Consider the following 19,629-nt stretch of genomic DNA (forward strand, 5'->3'; position numbering starts at 1 on the left):
AATATAATGTGTGTAAGCTTTTGTAAAAAAGTATTTATAATATAAAGTTGTTGAAAAATATAATATATAACTAAGTTCATGTACGTGACCATTCATAATAGGTGAGATTAATATACAATAAAATATAAAGAGTGTTTAAACAAAGGAAAGGCTATTGAGGAGGTTCGAATAGAGTCGGTTTCTCCTCTCTCAAATTGACCGTCATTAACTATATATAAAGTTTTTTTTATAAATATTCATTATTTAAAATATACTCGATTAATTCGGGCCGAATAAACCCATTAAAGGAGTAAAAATCTCCTACCAAAAAGTTCGTTCTTTAAAAAAAAAGGTATTCTAATAAAGTCAATTTTTAATTTTTGTTTGTAAATTGAATTACATATAAAAGGGCGAATATGTCCAAAAAATATTAAATCATTGTTTTTTGAGGGGGTACTACATCCTAAGTGCTTGACACGTCTACTGGCATATTTAAGGTTTGAATTTGACTTGACATCCAATTCTTTGTGTCATAATACGTAGAAAGGAGTATTCTCTGTCTCTCTCTCTCTCAGGAAAGAAAAGAAAAAACAGTTTTTCTTTCTTTTTTTAATTTTCAATTTCCACTTTTTTCCTTCTTCTTTGGAGGTAATATTTTTTTTCCTTTCCTGTTGTGGAGAGCATTTATACTGGAAAGACTCAAAAGACATAAATTCCCCTCTACATGTATGGGATATCCCATTATATTTGGAGTTTTCTTTGGGAGGGGGCAAAAATGATAAGCCGATAAAAAATATTTTTTTCTTGTTATATACGTATTACATACATATAATATACTATATTTTTTGGCTTGCAAATATAACTATTTATGGCCGATCGGCCAATTTTGTAATTTGTCCTTATTTTGAGTGGGGGATATAAATTTCGATTAGCTCAAAATACTTTAGAATGTTTTTTCATTTTCACCATAACTTTGAAGGTGCTCAGCCATAACAAATTTTAAAAGAAAACAAAAAGACTTGTTGGCGAAGTAAATAATGCTTTTTTTTCTCTATCAAGGAATGTAACGGGATGTAAAGGTCTTGACTTTGCGCTTTCGAAATGATTTTTTTTTTTTTTGGGAAGAGAGACTTAACTGAGTCATACGCGGCCCAAATCATAATTAATCAGGCTAATATGTATGCATAAATTTAACTTATATATACTAAATATATAAACAAGAAGAGATAGCAAAAGCACTTTGCAGGATTAGCACCAATACATTTTCAAGTTCTACGAGTAATATATATGTGTGCATTTAACTTATATACACTAAAATCAGAGACAGATGTAGTGTACTACTTACGGGTTCAACTGAATCCATAACTTTCGATGCGGAGTAAAAATTTGTATATAAAAATTCATTAAAATTACAAAAATAGTAGATATAAATCCATAACTTTAAAAATATAATGAGTTCAATGTTAAAAACCTTCAAATTGAACCCATAAAATTTAAATCCAAGATCCGCCTCTAACTAAAATCGTAAAAGATTTTATGTTATTAAAGTACTTTAACTAGTTATAGCATATAATTAACATTACTTTATAAGTTAGTAATTTGACTTATTATGAATAATTCTGTAATTAGAAGTAAAAATAAAAAATAGTCATATTTACAACCAAACAAAAACGCTGTTAAATTCAGAAATATTCTGGCATAATATGCTGGAGTTCAAATTTTTTACATATGTACTTCCATCATAATGTGTTGGAATTTCATAATGTGGTGAAGTTCCAACATAATATGCGAGAAGCTTATTATATGAAGGAGCTCCATATTCCAATATATTATGCTGGAACTTTCGAGTGCAGGAGTTCCAACATAATATGCAGAAAGTTTATACGTATGAGCTCCATAATCCCGCATATAAGGCTAGAACTTTCCGTATTTTTTGGTAAAACGACGGCTATTTTTCTATGACTTTGCAAACACCGGCTATTTTTCGTTTACTAGTCCGAAAACTAGCTAGCCCTTGCTATATTCACTCTTTTATGTAATCTGATAGTAGTATAAATTTTTTAAGACTATTAAATTTTGCATGTATTTCTAGAGCTATGCTTACAATGTTGTACGTATATAAAGAAACCTTAGACCTGACCCACAATAAAACTACAGCTATTATCCTTACCCTAGAAGATAAAAAGAAAGAAAAAGAAGAGGCAAAGGAGAAAAGAAGGAGAAGAGGGAACAACCAAATCCATAATTGTACTGTCTTACATATGCTTTTATGGCAAAACACACCAGTTTTCCAGACTAAAAACAACTGATTTAGAATAGAATCTTGTTACATTTTTTATATTATATTTCATTCAGAAAGCCAAAAAAAGAAAGCTAGCTATACAATGGGAAGAGGGAAAGTAGAACTGAAGAGAATTGAGAATAAAATAAATAGACAAGTGACTTTTGCAAAGAGAAGAAATGGATTGCTCAAGAAAGCTTATGAACTTTCTGTTCTTTGTGATGCTGAAGTTGCTCTTATCATTTTCTCTACTCGTGGCAAACTCTATGAATTCTGCAGCAGCTCAAGGTATGTTCATTAATTTAACCCCAAAAACAAATTAGTATATTTTTCTGTTGTTTATTAGGGTGGCATGCCTCACCAGTATTGGCTTCATACGCCTTAATCACGTTTTGCATCCTTCCAGACCAATCTTTCATCAATTTTCGGTTAATCGTACCACGTATACCCTCATGTAAGCACTCCGCCCGGTCCGTACTAGAAAAAACTCGGTCAAGGTCTAAGATGATTCGGTCTTTTCTTATGCTTTTATATGAAAAAGAACGATCTTGATTTTCTCGAAGATTAGAGATGTCACTGGTACTTTCTATTGGCGTATTGATTGAGGGGTGCTTCTTATCGTATCTGTGGTGGGAGAAAAATGTTTTGTGGGCTAAAATTTTCCCTACATTTTGCCCTTATTTTGGATGGTCTATACTAAGCAAAATTTGGGAGGAGAAAAGGCTAGCTACCCATTTGTACAATTTTGAAACTTTGTCTATATTTATTTACCATTATATGGTTATTCTACTTTCCATTTCTTAGAATTTCTGCTGCTTTCTTTTCTAGTGCTGATTGTTTATTGATGTGAGATCTGAGTCAGAATTAGATTTATTTCTTGTTAGTGTGTGGTACACACAGGTTAAATTAGTACATGAAAGTGGCTAGATGCTGATGCAGCTTTGATAGAAGGAAAATAAGGTTAAAATCATCTACCTATAGATATCTTTTTTGGTCTGCGTACACACTATCCTTCTCAAACCTAAACTTGTGCGAATATACTGGATATATTTTTGTTATTGTAAATGTTCTTTTGGCTGGCCTTTACTCTTTAATTTTCAAGAATGCAATATTACATAAGATCTAGGTTAATTTTCTATCAAGAATGATCTTGACATATTATCATGAATTTATAAGTTTTACGATGACTATTTAACCTAGCGTAACTCTCCTCTATTTTTATGTTGGCAAGCTCACACTAGCTGACGTCAATATTCAGATTGAAGCGTAATTATTATTGTTTACGAAGAATCTTGATGAAATAGATAAAGCACCAATTTCTGAAAATGAGGGGAGTCTGATTTTACTTTGGTTATGATTTGATGTGCACCTCCAATTTTTTTTTTTTCATTTTATGACACTTTATTTTTCTCATAGTACAGACACATAAAGATAAGCGTGACAATCTACATATAAAGCTGCAAATTTCTTCATAGTATAAGCAAAATATAATATCTCAGATTTTATAATCATCACTGGTATTGAAATTATAGTAGTCCACTTTATTTTAAGCATGACAGAGAGTGAGCTTTGATCAGAATTTATGCATATATTTCGAGCATTTATCTAATTAATTAGATTTCCTTTATCTAATAAGTACGGCTTATTGGTTATATGCAGATATAATAATTCATTATATAGTTCATTCAGAACTCGTTAATTAATGATATCAATAACATATTAACTGATAGAATAATTTAACTCCTCTAAACCTAAGAAGATTAGCAAAGAAGATTATTACAGATGGAGTGCAAGTTTTATACATTAATGGTGTAAAAAATATTTACACAATCAAATTATTTATTAGGTCTTTAGGGTAAATAACTTGATAACCATTAATTGATATCAATGCAAGGCATCCTTTCCTTGTGTCAAAGTTATAGACTCATAGCTATGGTTAATTAGTCTTCAAATTCTCTGTGTCTTCATTATTTTCTTTTAATTCTTTCAGAAGCTTTATCTATTCATTAGTTGTCTAATTCTTTTTTACAGTAGTGAAATGATTCTCAATAAAATACTGCATTATTTGACATAGCTTGTTGAATAATAAGGTTAGGTTTTTATTTGGTAATTAAAACTTTCATTTACCAGGAAAATATTTACAAGTAAAACAAAAAATCCTTATATATATCATATGCTTTCTGTACTCCCCCCCCCCCCCCTCCTTACCACCTTTCTGTTGCTATACTGTTTTGTCTATTATATAGGGTACCAATCCAGTCTACTTAATGCTTTTTTCACATGCTTATTGCTTCGACAGTGTATTTCCTGTATAATCATCTTGCCAGGTATCTCCCATCGTCTTACTTTAGCTTGAAAGATTCTGGTATTTCTTTCTTGCCACACATAATATACACATGCTGCTAGTGTCATCTTATATAGTTCAGTTCTTGCAGTTTTCCTCTTCATCCATTTTTCAGCCCATGCTAGTTTCTCAGTCCATCTATATACTGATCTTTTTATCCCTTGCCAAGCTAGCAGATTACCCCATAATTCAGCTGCATATGAGCACTCAAAGAATAAGTGTTGAATACTTTCACTTGCTTGTCTGCACAGAACACACTCCTGATCAATTTGTATTCCCCATTTTCTCAGTCTATCTTTAGTATACAACTTGTCATGTGCTGTCATTATTAGTATAAATGTCCACCTAGGGCAACATGCATTGCTGCATACAACTCCTCTCCAACTCACTTTACTGAAGCTTCCTCTCAGCTTGTGATATATTTGCTTAATTGAACAGTTGTTCATCTTCCCGATGTCTTCATAATTAATGTCTGCTTCCTCAAATTTCTTCTTTGCTTTCATAATCTTGCTCATCATCCATGATGTTTGCTTCAGTTGAACTTCCCATATGTTCTTGCCTCTGATGTATCATAGTTTGTTCTTCTCTTTGTGTAGGTTCCAATATTGTTTACATATAGCTGCTTTGTTCCACAGTGTGATGCTCATAATATTGAAAACCCTCTGCTGATTTGGGCATACATACTTTTTCCCATGCCAGCAATGCTTTCTTAGAGATATTGCCCTCCCCTGTCCACAAAAAACTTCTGCATATTGCCTCAATTAGCTTAGTGATCTTCTTTGGGAGCACAAAGATTTGTGCCCAGTAAGTTTGAATAAGGTTAGATTTTAGACATTTTATTGTGGTATCTTTTAGCATCCTCAGTGTTACAGTCAATCATCTCTATAACAACATCTCTATATAACAACTTTTTCACTATAAAAGTCATATTTATTTTCGAAACCGATTTTTATGTTATATATATATATCCTCTATAACAACACTTCACTATTGCAGCCAAAAAATATCAAACAAAATGGGGCTGTGAAATAAATACAGAAAGATGATCTTAGAGTGCTTCTAATCTAGTTAAGAAAACCATATGCGCTTGTATTTATCATTATTTCTTAGGTGTTAATTTATAAGTTCGATCCACTAGAAACCATATCTTCATTGTAAAACGCAGGACTAATATTTTCTAGTTTTGAATCTTAAGTTGATTGAATATCAAAAAGATTATAGTATGCCTTCGTTTATCTTTCTATTTACAAAACAAAAAAAAAAAACAAAAAAAAAAAAGAATTTATTGAGAATATGTTAAGTAAAGTCAATGATCACTGGTCCGTTTAGAGTCATGGTTGGTGAAATAGATAATTGACAGAAATAGTAATCAAATAAAAGGGAAACATGAACATTTATCAACATTGGTGATTATTTTACACAAGATTATAAACTTTCGAATTGATCGTGACTAATAGATCAAAAATTGCTCTAACTGATATGTAACTCTCTTACAACAACAACCCAATGGAGTCTTACAAGTGGAGTCTGGGGAGAGTAATGTGTACGCATGCCTTACCCCTACCTTTAGGAGGTAGAGAGACTGTTTTCGATAGACCCTCGACTCAAGAAGTTGAACAACAACACTAGAAATAAGCAATATCAACCATAAAGGCTAGAAGGTAATGACAACAATCTAAGAACCAGCAGAATAAACGGGAAGAAGCAATAGCAACAAGCACTAATAACGGTAAGATACAAGTAAACTGAAACGGAAGATAGTAGGAAAATATCATGTAATACTAGCAGTCTAAGAACAAGACACTATCAGACTAATCCTAAAAACCCCAGTACAGAAAAAAAATGGTCAACTACCTAATAACTTTCTACCCTAATTCTCGATCTTCACACCCTCCTATCAAAGGTCATGTCCTCGGTAAGCTGAAGTCGCATCATGTCCTGTCTGATCATCTCTCCCAAATGCTTCTTTCGCCGCCTACTACCTCTGCTCACGTCCACCAAAACCAGCCTCTCATACCTCCTTACTTGGGAATCTAAGCTTCTCCCTGTTCACATGCATGAACCATTTAAGTCTCACTTACTATATCTTGTTCTCTATGGAGGCCACACCCACCTTTATCCGGATATCTTCATTCTTAATCTTATCCAACCTAGTATACTCGCACATCCATCTCAACCTCCTCCTGTATGCTACTTTCATCTTCTGGATATGAGAGTTCCTGACCGACCAACACTCTATCCCATACAACATAGTCGGTTTAGCCATCACCACTCTGTAAAACTTACCTTGTAGTTTTGGTGTCACATTCTTGTCATACAAGGCTAACCTTCTTTTCATTCACTCCACCCCTATACGATGTGTGGCATCCTCGTTAATCTCCCAATTTTCTTGGACAATAAACGAAGATACTTGTAACTTTGTCTCTTGGGGATGACTTGCGAATCAAGCTTCACATTCATATATGCACCCCTGATCACGCCCAACTATGCCTTATACAAAGGACACGCGGACGTGGCAAATATAATCTGAGTATTTCGCCCAGAATCGAACCCACAAGAAATTAACCTATCAATTACTCTTGTCAGACTCACTAAATTCTATGTAATCAACTTCCCAAATGTTATGAATAACAATTAAGGATATTTTTACTAACTATGAATGACTGCAATTAAGTAAACAAAGACTGACTATGATTAAGTTGTAAACAATTAAGAGAAGGATCTAAGGTTATAATTTCCCCTATTGATGGAATCCCTTCCAGTTATGCTTCACATAGATTCGCCTAATCGCCTATATCAATCATGAGCACTCTTATTACCGTAAATCTCTCTCGAGTAATCACGACAATTTACTAGACGCACTCTCCCGAGTTATGCTGACTGGCTTTGTTTATTACAGCTCACTTTAAATTGCACCCAAGGCTTCGTTATCCCTAATCTCGCCTTTAAACCCTCGGTTATTGATCCCTCATATACTCTGGGAGTGGTGTTGTTCAACAATTACCTAAATATGCACTCTCTCCCGAGTTATGCATACTAAATAGGCACAGCTAATTGAGAGCTCTTCAATTAACTACAATAAGAACGTAGTTGAACAAATAGAGATTATACTACGGCTCAATTATATAAAAACATAACAAGAATTTATCCTACAAAAGGTTCTATCAAAATATAAGACTAAATATTTAGTTACTCATAATCGTGTTCATAATTTCCCAAATAAATTGCATAATTAAATTACAAAGAAAAGATGAAGGAATGAAGAATTTGATGCTAATCTCCTCCGGAAATTGCTCCAAATGTTTTCTCCCTTCCACAATAGCCTCCCTAGGTCTAAGATATGTCAAAAGTCTTCAAAATGGCATTTTTACATGTATTTATACCAATTAGAGTCGGGCCCAAACGAAAACACCCTTTTCTGCGCGAACTAGGACTTAGCTCTGTAAAAATTGAACAGCCGCGCCGCAGGCTGCGCCGCACCGTGCGACGCATTAGTGCATTTTATCTGTAGCCTCTTATTATTGAGTCAGGCAACATTTTACACTGCTGCGCCGCATCTTGCGGTGCCCCATGCGTCGCAGCATTGCAATTTTCTCAAAGTGAACTTATTTCGTCCTTTTTTAACATCCAGACTTGGTACACGACCCCCGAACACGATCCAGGCTTAATGTATTGGGCTTTTACTTAGACTTCAAAGCTCCAAATTGATCAATTTAGCTTCAAATTAACTTTTGAGCTACAAATCACTTCCTTCAAGGCATAAAACATGTACTAAGTGTAATTCACTATCATTTGAGCTCAAACGCACGTAAAAATGCAATCATTGGAATGTAATATCACGGCTAAAACACAGGTTTCTAGCCTAGATCAACCCCCATCACATTGCTGAACTTGCACTCCAAGTTCTATCTCAGTCATTCTCAATTTGAAATCGTTAAACTCTAGGGTTTGTCACCAAACATCCAGCTTGCCATTACTACCGACTCGTGTCTTATCAATTTGTACTATATTATCTGCAAATAACACAAACCATGGTACCTCACCTTGATTATGGTGCGTCCATCACCAAGGCAAATAGAAATAGGCTGAGGGCAGATCCTTGGTGTAACCCCATCATAACTGAACAATGATCTGAGTCTCCCCCCACTGTCCTCACCTGAGTCTTAGCTCCATCATACATATCTTAAATTACACTAGTGTATGATATAAGGACACCTTTAGCCTCCAAACATATCTAAAGAACCTCTCTTGGGACCTTATTGTATGCTTTCTCCAGGTCTATAAACACCATATGCAAATCCTTCTTCTTTTTCTTGTATTGTACTACTAACATCCTAACAAGGTGGATGACTTCCATAATCGAACGTCTCAGCATGAATCCAAATGGGTTCTCGTATATGGACATAGTCCTCATTACCCTCACTTTCACCCTTCCCCTAAACATTCATAGTATGACTAAGCAACTTGATATCTGGATGGTTGTTACAACTTTGGATATTACCTTTGTTTTTGTACAACGAGATCATCATACTCCACCTTCATTCTTCGGGCACCTTCTTCGTCCTAAAATTATGTTAAACAACTCAGTTTCTCACTCCAAGACTGCCCTACTCATGTGACTCCAGAATCCCCTTGAGATTTTATCTCGCTCGATCGCTCTACCCCTGCTCAGCTTACACATAGCCCCACGACTTCTTCAATATTTATGTGCCTACAATACCTAAAATCTCGATGACTCTCGGAGTGCTCCAAATAACCCAGCATAATGTTCCTGGCCCTTTTGCATTCAGGAGTTTATAAAAATAAGTTTGACATATTCGCTTAGTCTGTCCTCATCTTTGATGCACCTAACTTGCTCTAGATCACGAGCTTTCCTTTGTCTCACCTTGACCAGCCTGAGTAGCTTCTTGTCCCCACATGTGTCCCTATTTCTTCATACATATGACCAAATACTGCAGTCTTAACCTCCGTGACCGCTAACTTTGCCTCCGTCTTAGTCTTATTATACCCTTTTTTGTTCGTCCTCTTCTACTCCTCGTCTGTGTTCTCCACTACCTTCAAATACGCCCCTTTCTTTGCTTCTACTTTTTCTTGGACCTCTTTATTCCACTGCCAATCCCCTTTTTGACCGCCAAAGTAACTCTTCGAGACCTCTAACACCTCACTCGTAGCCTTCCTAGTACAGGTCTCCGTCATTGTCCACATACTACTCGCGTCTCCACTACTCCTTCAGGCCCCCATAACCAGCAACTTCTTACCCAAATCTTGAGCTTTGCTCTTAGGAGTTGAGATAAAAGTAGCAGAAATGAGGGTGTTGAAATGTATGTAACTCTTTTAATTAATAACAATAATCAAGATGTGATTAATATGTAAGTAATAACCCTAATTTATCCAAGATCAAGTAAGGCACGCGTAGAAATAACAAGTAACAAACATATGCCTAATATGTCCTAGTTCTCTAGGTCAAAAACATTAATGAAGTTCTTAGATGATGACTATTTAATTAAGTAAATGAAAGTATACTCACTCTAACATTAACTTTGGGCTATAATGACCACACACTTCAGCAGTAACAAGGAAACATATAGTTGGAAGCTTCTTGTATGCATAAACACTAAGACATCTACATGCATACTAATACTATATATAATATGTCAAGAAGATATATTTAGGACAAAACAACCACCATCTGAAAGTTTACATCAAACTAATGCAGGGCGGTCCGACGAATTTTGTTGTCTAAAGCCAAATTTTACGAGGGCTTTAATTTTTTTAATTATTATTTTTTTAGTTTGAAGTCCATTCTTCTATTTTTTATATATAAAGTTATTAATAGTTTTTTATAATCAATTTTTTTCTAATAATTCTTTTTGAATTGACAATACAGTTAATCAATTTAACCTCTCTTCAGACATTATTGAGCTTAGTTAAGATTTATCAATTTTAATTTCGAAAAACTTCTTTTTGCTGAAGTAACGGTAACATGAATTATTAATAGTATTCTATAAGAAATATAAGCATTTGGAAAAGTATCAAATTTTTTTATTTGATTGAGTATATTAATTAAACTATTATCTTCTAATTGTACTATTTTTCTTAACACTTTTAATTTAAAAAATAAATATAAACCATCAATATCAGATTGATTATTATGCTTCAAGGAACACTCAAGATTAAGGCAGTATTTTTATAAATTTTCATCATCTAGTGATCTCAGTTTTTTACGTTAAATAGAAAACAAAAAAATATTTTCATATGCTTCGAATTGTTTAAATCTATTTTGAAGTGAAAAAAATAGTCTTGTCTACTATGTATAAAAAACAATTTACTCTAAAGTACTCTTCGAGAGATTTTGAGATTTGAATATCAATATTCTTGGTAAATTATTTGTTTCTATATATCACACGTTTCTTATGAAGTTTAGGTTTGATTTTCATTTCAGATGCAATTTCCTTGGCAGAAATCATACTAGTTGCAAATCCTTTTACCCTTTAAGCTTTTAAGACCATAAGTTTTAAAAGCCTTCTTTTTTTTTTCTTAAACTCTGTGGCGAGTCAAACAACCTCATCTAAATTGAAACATATGGAGTATATAATATATTAGGTGTAACAAAAAATGGGGCCCCCACAAATGTGAGGCCTAAAACAGTTGCTTTACCTGCTTTAGGGTAGGGCCGCCCCTGAACTAATGTATGCTAAGACATTGATAATTCATTGTAAACACCGGGTGCATGATATTCTTTTTGATATTGATAATTCAAAATATTTCTAAATAAGTACATGATATTCTTTTTGAGACAGACTAAAAAGAAAAGTATGACATATAAATTGTGACACGAGAAATAGTATATCGTATCATCTAATACGCACAATCACCCTACATGACTAACGCTCTAAAAGGAAAAACTTTCAGTAGTAATTTGGCGACCACCTATCTTAGTAGGAGCGTTTAGTCTTTTGATTATAGTAACAATCGCGAGAGAGCATAGTGCATATCTCGAGATACCATAGTTTTTTGTTAGTCTATTTATAGTTGTGACTGTTGTTATAATATACATCTGATTCAATGTCTTATTGTTCTGTAACTTGCCTTTCTAGTATGTCCAAGACAGTGGAGAAATACCACAAATATAATTATGCTGCAGTGGAAGGAAGCCAACCTTCAACAGATTCACAGGTTCGTTCTTCTTCCTCGAGCATGATAATTGCTCAAACTAAAGTTTGCTGAAAATTTTGGAAATAGTTCAGTTTTTCACCTGAAAATAGTTAGTAAAAGTTAATGTTGATTACTAACTTTGAGCAAATTGATTTGCTTGCTATGCTTTTGTGAAAACAGAACACGTACCAGGAGTATTTGAAACTTAAAACAAGAGTGGAAGTGTTACAACAATCTCAAAGGTGAGTTAAATACTGAGTAGATCAAGAATAGATATAATTTTTAACTCTAGAGCACTGCATTCTCTATTTAAAAGAAAGGCAGCCGATGCACTAAGCTCCTATTATATGTGGGTCCAAAAATGGTTCTGACCATATTTTCTTTTCTATTGTACGTAATTTTATCTTGGATTTCTGCAAGAGACTATTTTCATAGCTTAAACTCAAGACGTAGCTCCTGGTCACATTGTAGCAACTATGGTGCATTCTCCATATATATTTTTCATTTATCATATAATATCTAAGTTGCTCCAACATGGCAGTTTAGGTGCCGCACCCATGTCGACATGACACTAGTATGAGTGTGGGCATTGGATCCGTACCGGATCTGGTCAAACAATTTTGGATACTTTAACCACGACAGACGGAAAAATTCGAGCCGAGATACAATTTGATTTTCCGAAATCAGAAACCAAACTAGGGAAGAAAATAACATAGCTTATCTAGGAAATCAATCCTTTACTTATCTACAACTTGAGAATAAAAAAGAACTCTATACTTTACAAACTATACGTAATTATTCTCCAAAATTTCTCATAATTTTGAGATATTTTTATCTTTTTGAATTATTTTTAGCCGGATCCGTGCATCCGTATCCGTTCCGTATCTCTGAATCTTAGAATTTACATCTCAAAGGATCCGACTTCCAGATCTGCACCCGTGTCCGAGCAACTTAGGATAATGTATGACCGTTTAACTTTTTCATATTCGTTAGGCATATTCTTGGAGAAGATTTGGGACAATTGAACACAAAAGATCTGGAACAGCTTGAACGACAAGTGGATTCATCATTGAGGCAAATAAGGTCAACTAGGGTACGTACTATGCACTTCAAATGGTATTTACCAACAATATTTTTGGCTCTTTTTACCCTGATATTACCATATTCAAAAGGGAAGAATAGCTGTTTAATTATCAAATTATAAGGTCTTAAGGTCCCATTTTAAACTTGTTTTCAGACACAACACATGATTGATGAGCTTACTGAACTTCAACAAAAGGTACATATAGTATACTCATATATAAGAAATCAAAGATGATATTACTATTTGCTCAACTGTGTAGGAAATATGACATTTCCTATTTGCTTCTTGTACAGGAAGAATCTCTTACTGAAATGAACAAATCTTTGAGGATGAAGGTAACAATATAATACTGACTAAACTTTTAGTTCTCGTTTGGCCATAGATTTTGGCTTCATTTTTTCAAAAAATATTCGAAAACATTGTTTGTTTATGAAATATGATCATGTTTTGAGATAAAAGATAACAACGGGGACTTTTATAGACCGAAAGGTTAACGATGGTAAATGTAAGACAAATCGCATAAAAAAGAGGCTGATCACATGAGGTTGTTTCCACGACTTGAACCCTGATCACATGACAGCAACTTTACCAGTTACACCAAGGCTCCCCATGCAAGGCACAAAAAAAATGGTAGACACTACTAGAAATCCGGTAATTACCGACCAAAATTAAACAACCAACTTTGATCGGTTATGGCCAATTACCGACCAAAACGTGGCCAAATATGCTTGGTCGTTATTTTGATGGTCGGTATATTAAAATGACCATCTGAAGAATTTTAATGACTTACCGGCCAACTTTCGTCGGAAACATATTTTAAAAGTTGGTCGGTGTATGCAATTTATGTTTTTTTTATTAATTATTAAATTTAAAAAGATACCGACCAATGTTGGTCGGTAAAAGAAAATATATTTTTTTAAAAAAAATTAAAATTTAACAATACCGACCAAAGTTGGTCAGTAATGTTGAATTCTGGAAATTCCTTGTTCATTAACCGACCAACTTTGGTTGGTAATTGTCAATTTTTTTTAATAAATACCGACCAACTTTGGTCGGTAATTTGCAGTAAATTTTTTTATTATTAAAAAACCAACCAACTTTAGTCGGTTTTCTAGGTATAATTTTGGCAGAAAATGCCTGTTTTGGTAGCTACACCACCTACCAGCACATGCCAATACAACAACAGAACAACAACAACACAACAACAACAACAACAACAAATTAAAGTTCAATTGAACATAACAATTCAAAACCAAGTTAAAACTAATTACAACAAGTTCAAAACTGGTTCTATTTGTCTAGTTCAAAGTATATAAAAGTCAAGGGGTGTTTTGTACAGCATCATTATCACCGTCTGATGAACCTTCATCTACAAGACGGTATAGAGAAGGGTCTTGTGGAGGACGGGAAGAACGACCACAAGGAGGACGGGAGGAACGATCACGAGCAGGAAGGGAGAAACGATCACGTGGCGATGACTCACGAGACCGGGGCAACGAAAAAGCTCCAGTAGATAGGAGAGTTCTGATCTGAGCTTGCAAGCCAATTAATTGAGCATCTCTAACTCTTTCTCTTTCCTTGGCCGCTTCTAGCTCGGATGTGAGCTTTGTCATAGTCTCCCGCATAGCGGAGAGGCTCTCTCCATTAAGTTGCTTGCCTTGCGAGGAAGTCCCTATTCCTTACATCCACACTTATAACGGTAGAACTTTTTAGTAGGAAGCCCGTATACCTTCCTCCATTTTGGACCGCCAACAAACTCCAACCATATTCTTTCAGCATCCTCGTCCGAAGGTTGGGTTGGCTCGCCCGATTCACCAGCTGGATGACTGCGAATGAATTCCTCCACGTTACTTTGGTAGCGACCCTATATGAAAATTTAAATTGAATTAGTATTTCAAAATTTATATAAAAGTAAATTATAATACTTAAAGAAAAGTGAAAGCTTACATATGCAGTCGAGGCCCGGTCCTCGACCCACCAACTTTGGTCGAGTTCTTTTAGGGATAGACTTGTGAAAATCCTAATTAGTATATATAATTTATCATCAAATCTATCTATTTGTAAATTGATTCATCGACTTATAACTTACTTAGATGCATCGTTGAATATTAAAAATAAAACGTTTGACCTATCTCTCTCTCTCTCTCTCTCTCTCTCTCTCTCTATATATATATATATATATAACACTTCATTGTACTACTTTAGCTACATATATAGCATGTTATATCATATGTTAGTGTATTCATTATTTGTATTACAAAAGTGTTACCAGATTACATTTATATTATTAAGATAGTAAATATAAAAGTGATTCATAATTTTGACCAATGCTGACCTAATAACCAACCAACTTTGGTCGGTTATTTTCCAGAAATTAAAATATACCGACCAAAGTTGGTCGGTAAATGTTTCCCCTACATTAACCGACCAACGTTGGTCGGTAAATTTAAATAAAATTTCTTTAAATTTTATAAAATATTTTAAATAAAAATATAACTATTAAAATTTTAAAAATTGGGTCCACATTACCGACCAAAGTTGGTCGCTAATGTGAAAGTTTCTTTGACTAAGCAAGTCTGACCAGCTCGGTCCAACTTGTTGACCAATTTACCGACCAACTTTGGTCGGTATTGTTTTTAAAATGAATGTAAAATATTTTTTTCCTAGTTTCCGTCCAAGCTAGACGGTTTTTGGTCGCTTTTTTTTTACCGACCAACGTTGTTCGGAAAAATTTGGTCATTTTTTTCCGTATTTCTAGTAGTGAGAAAGATAACTTCTTCTTTTTAACTACATTGGTTTGTCTATTGAACTTCTAATTGCAGTTGGAAGAACTTGGTGTTGCCCTTCAAACATCATGGCAATATGGGGAGCAAAGTTTACAGTATAGAGAGCAGCAGCCTGATGGATTCTTTCACCCTGTGGATTGCAATAATACAATGCCTCTCAGGTCGTCTTGAGAATCTTCTCTGTCTCTCTCTATATATGCATACACACATAAGCTCTCTTTTTTCTAATCTCATAGACGTATTAACTCTCTTTGTTCCGATTCATGTGACATAAACTCGGCACGCGCGTAATTTAAATATGGCATAACATTTAAGTGGTGTCTATGTTATATATATCCAAATATGACAACTTTTTTTTTAATGAGCTAATAAGAAAATATTATCAGGTGTAATTAACTAGAACACTAGAAATATATACTAGAAATATTATCACATGGCAAACGAGGAAGGGCGGTGGAGAAGGTGAAATCTTAACCGCAAAAGTTTTAATTTGCCCCACTTAGATGTTTGTTTGTTCTTAAATCGCCCCGTGATGCTCCGTTTAAGTTTTTTTTTTTTTTTTTAACGTCCAACATTTCAAGAAATTGGTCTAAAATATTGAAACCTGTAAATTTTCATTTAATCCGCCCTATGCCTTGTCGGTGATTTCTATGTTATGCAATGGCGGTGCCTAAGGGCATATCGGTTGAAGTGGATTATTCTTTTGATTAATCAAAACTCTTTCCCAAACTGTACAAGCTTATTCTTCCAAAGCATACGGCTTGATTTTGATTTTAAAGAAATATTTAATTAGCCCACCCCACTCTATTGCCATCTCTAGTAGTAGATAATTTGAGTTTCAGAACTTGCTTATATTCTGGATTCGCCTCTGATTTTATAAGCTAAATCTATCAGGTTACAGGTACAATACTGTGAACCAGAAGATGCAGAACCATCAACACAGCATGCTACTGAAGTTGTACCTGGATATCAGTTTGATATTGGAGGGACCTGATTATAGCATAAAGGATTGGGAAACAAAGTTGATGAATGTTAGAGAAAAAAAGAAACTAATAAAATGATGCATATCTCTCTTACATAGAAATAGAGTTTCACTATTACTGCTTGAAATATTTACTTAGCGATCGAACTCTTGATTATATATATGCAGAACAATATGACATACAATTAAATGGTTATCTTGTTATATGTTTGTTCTGATTTTCTTATCATATTTTATTTTTTATCTCTTAAAAGAAGGCGACATATTTGTCATAATTGATTTTACTTTTTACGAAAAGGAAAATATTATTCTTTCGGATTTGACTTGTTTTATTTATTTTTTTGGGTCAAAAAAGCTTTGGACTTCTATAAATTGAGGATCGTTCCTTTTTATTTACTAGCACCCACAATGTACTTCTTGGAGGATTTGAGAGTCTTGTTTATGGGGAGAATTTGTGAGACAAGTGTTATTAAACTTAACGTCATTTCTTAAAGTGTGATAAAAATACATATTAAAATATTAGTATGTGATAAGAACTACTAATAAATGTGATAAGAATTGATAAATGTAACTCACTAGTTCTTATTTTTCACCATTTCTTAAAGTGAAAAAAAATAAATTTTAAAATATTCAAAAGATGTTAAGTGGGCATTTGGACATAAGAATTGTAAAATTCCAAAATAGGGGAAAAATTTCAAGTAAAAATGGTATTTGAAATTTAGAGTTGTGTTTGGACATGAATAAAATTTTGGGTTGTTTTTGAAGTTTTGTGAGTGAGTTGAGTGAAAATTTTGAAAAACAGCTTTTTGGAGTTTTTCAAATTTTTGAAAATTTTCAAAATGCATCTTCAAGTGAAAATTGAAAAATTTATGAACAAACGCTGATTTCGGAAAAATATATGGGTGAAATTTAAGAATAGCCAGATTTATAAGTGATAATTGAAAAATAGTCACAGTTTCAAAAGTAGTCGAAATTTAGCCATTTTTCATGTAAAGGTAAATCTGAACGAAAAAACAATTCAAAATCCAGAAAATATTCCAACATAATACACTGGAGTTCGAATTTTTTTACATGCGAACTTCAATCATTGTAAGCACGTAATTTTTGACCCGCGCAAATTTTAAAGTTAGTTTTAGTATTTTAATATTTTTAAAATATTTACTTGACTTTATTTTAATATAATTTTAATCTTTTTACTTTTAGTCCTAAGACATAAAAAAATAGTTTTATTTATCGTGTTTATCGCTTTTCTATATTTTTATCTTTAGTTTAAGATCAATTATATTTTTATTCATGGTATCTTAATTTTATCATGACTTTAGCCTATTTTCTTTACTTTTTACTTTATTGTTATAACATTTAAAAATACAAAAAAAGTAGTTTCATTTTAAAATTTTGTTTCTTTACTTAACTAAGTTTAATTAATATTTTGGTGGGATTTTTGAGTTTGTCTTTGTCCAACAAGAAAATTTGTAGGCCCAAAGGTGCGAACTTCCATCATAATATACTGGAGTTCCAGCAATATATTGGTCCAGCGTAATATGCTACAAGTTCATACATAGATGCTCCAATCTCGAGTGTATTATGCTGAAACTTTCTATGTGCTGGAGTTCCAGCATAATATGCTGAAAGTTCATACATATGTGCACCAATCTTCAGTATATTATGCTGGAACTTTCTGTGTTGCAATAAAATGGTGACTATTTTTCAATGACTTTATAAATACTAGCTATTTCTTAATTGTCAGTCCAAAAATATTCTAGCCCGTACTAGTTGTCTTGCTTCAAAACTCATTATAACTCATATAAAAAAAATATTCACATGCTTAACTCACAAAAACAAAAAACAAAAAACAGGTTCGCACATGAAAATGAACTTTGTTAACAGAAATATATCCTTTACCTAAATGTGCAGAACTAAATAATTAATTAAAAGTACAGTAAACAAATAAATTTTACAATTTTTTGTGAGACTACTTACATTCCACTAATTGTATTTTTAAAAAATCTAGTATCAACAGCAGTGCTAAAACAATTTAAAGAGAAGTTAATAAAGCCGCATCATAAAAATACAATTTTTTTAAAAGAAAAGTGTTATATGGGATAACTAATCCTACCATTTTAGTGTAAAAGTTATCTCTGAATTAGTTAATACATCCAAACCAAATATAGTATAAAATTAATCTCACACTTTTTCTCGAATTATTATCCTTATCCCATTTACCAAATGATCCTTTAGTAGTTAGGGGGCATGATTGTGAGTCCTTCACTTTTAATTTTTTGATTTAGAATCTTTAAAATTATTTTTTTTAAATGTTGTATTCTACTAGTTGTTTTGTTTGACATGAATATACTTTTTTCATTTTAATTTATGTGAACATATTTCATTTTGAGTCCGCAAAAATATTATTTTCTATTTTATTATTAATTAAAAACTTTATAGTCATACATATGTTATGACAATGTTTAAAGCCTGAAGATTCAAAAAAATTATTTATTTCTTAAAATTCGAGTTTACTTAAGTAAGTTCACATAAATTAGAAATAAAGGAAGTACTGTATATTAATCATCCAATAAATTTTGTGTACCAAATGTTTAAGGTCAAAATATGTTTAAAATATAAAGAAAAATGAACGCCGTCAACAGTGTCGAGAAAGGACAGAAATAAATACTGTAGTAAGTTACAGTGATGTCGTACAATTCCCTCTTGTACGGAAAACACACTTAAATATCTGTGAGAAATATCCAGCAGATACTAATGTATACCATACTACGTTGTACCTTCAACCAATCATAATTCGACAACGCATTCTTAAAAACCACCTGGTTCCTTAATACCACTTTCCCTTTTCTTCTCCTTCATTTATGTACACCTTTTCTAATTAGACCAATATATATCTTTACTCTATCCAACTCCATTATTTACTTTTTCTTTAAGAAAAAAAAGTTGGGTTCTTTCCTTTTTTTATAACTAGGTTTTTTTTTAGGGTATAATTTCAGGGTTTCTATTTTTAGGTTT

At 33.1% G+C, this 19,629-nt stretch overlaps 1 protein-coding gene across 1 annotated transcript; it reads left to right on the forward strand.

The window, feature by feature from the left end:
• Positions 1-2,211: 2,211 nt before the first annotated feature.
• LOC104223471 (MADS-box protein 04g005320-like) lies at positions 2,212-16,784 on the forward strand. Its single transcript, XM_009774922.2, has 8 exons — positions 2,212-2,548; positions 11,702-11,780; positions 11,940-12,001; positions 12,753-12,852; positions 12,997-13,038; positions 13,137-13,178; positions 15,666-15,790; positions 16,524-16,784. Exons 1-8 carry the CDS (start codon positions 2,364-2,366, stop codon positions 16,621-16,623), a joined length of 735 nt encoding a protein of 244 aa, XP_009773224.1. The 5' UTR covers positions 2,212-2,363; the 3' UTR covers positions 16,624-16,784.
• Positions 16,785-19,629: the final 2,845 nt, after the last annotated feature.

This window comes from Nicotiana sylvestris, chromosome 10, assembly GCF_000393655.2.
Source record: "Nicotiana sylvestris chromosome 10, ASM39365v2, whole genome shotgun sequence".
Classification (NCBI taxonomy): Eukaryota; Viridiplantae; Streptophyta; class Magnoliopsida; order Solanales; family Solanaceae; genus Nicotiana; species Nicotiana sylvestris.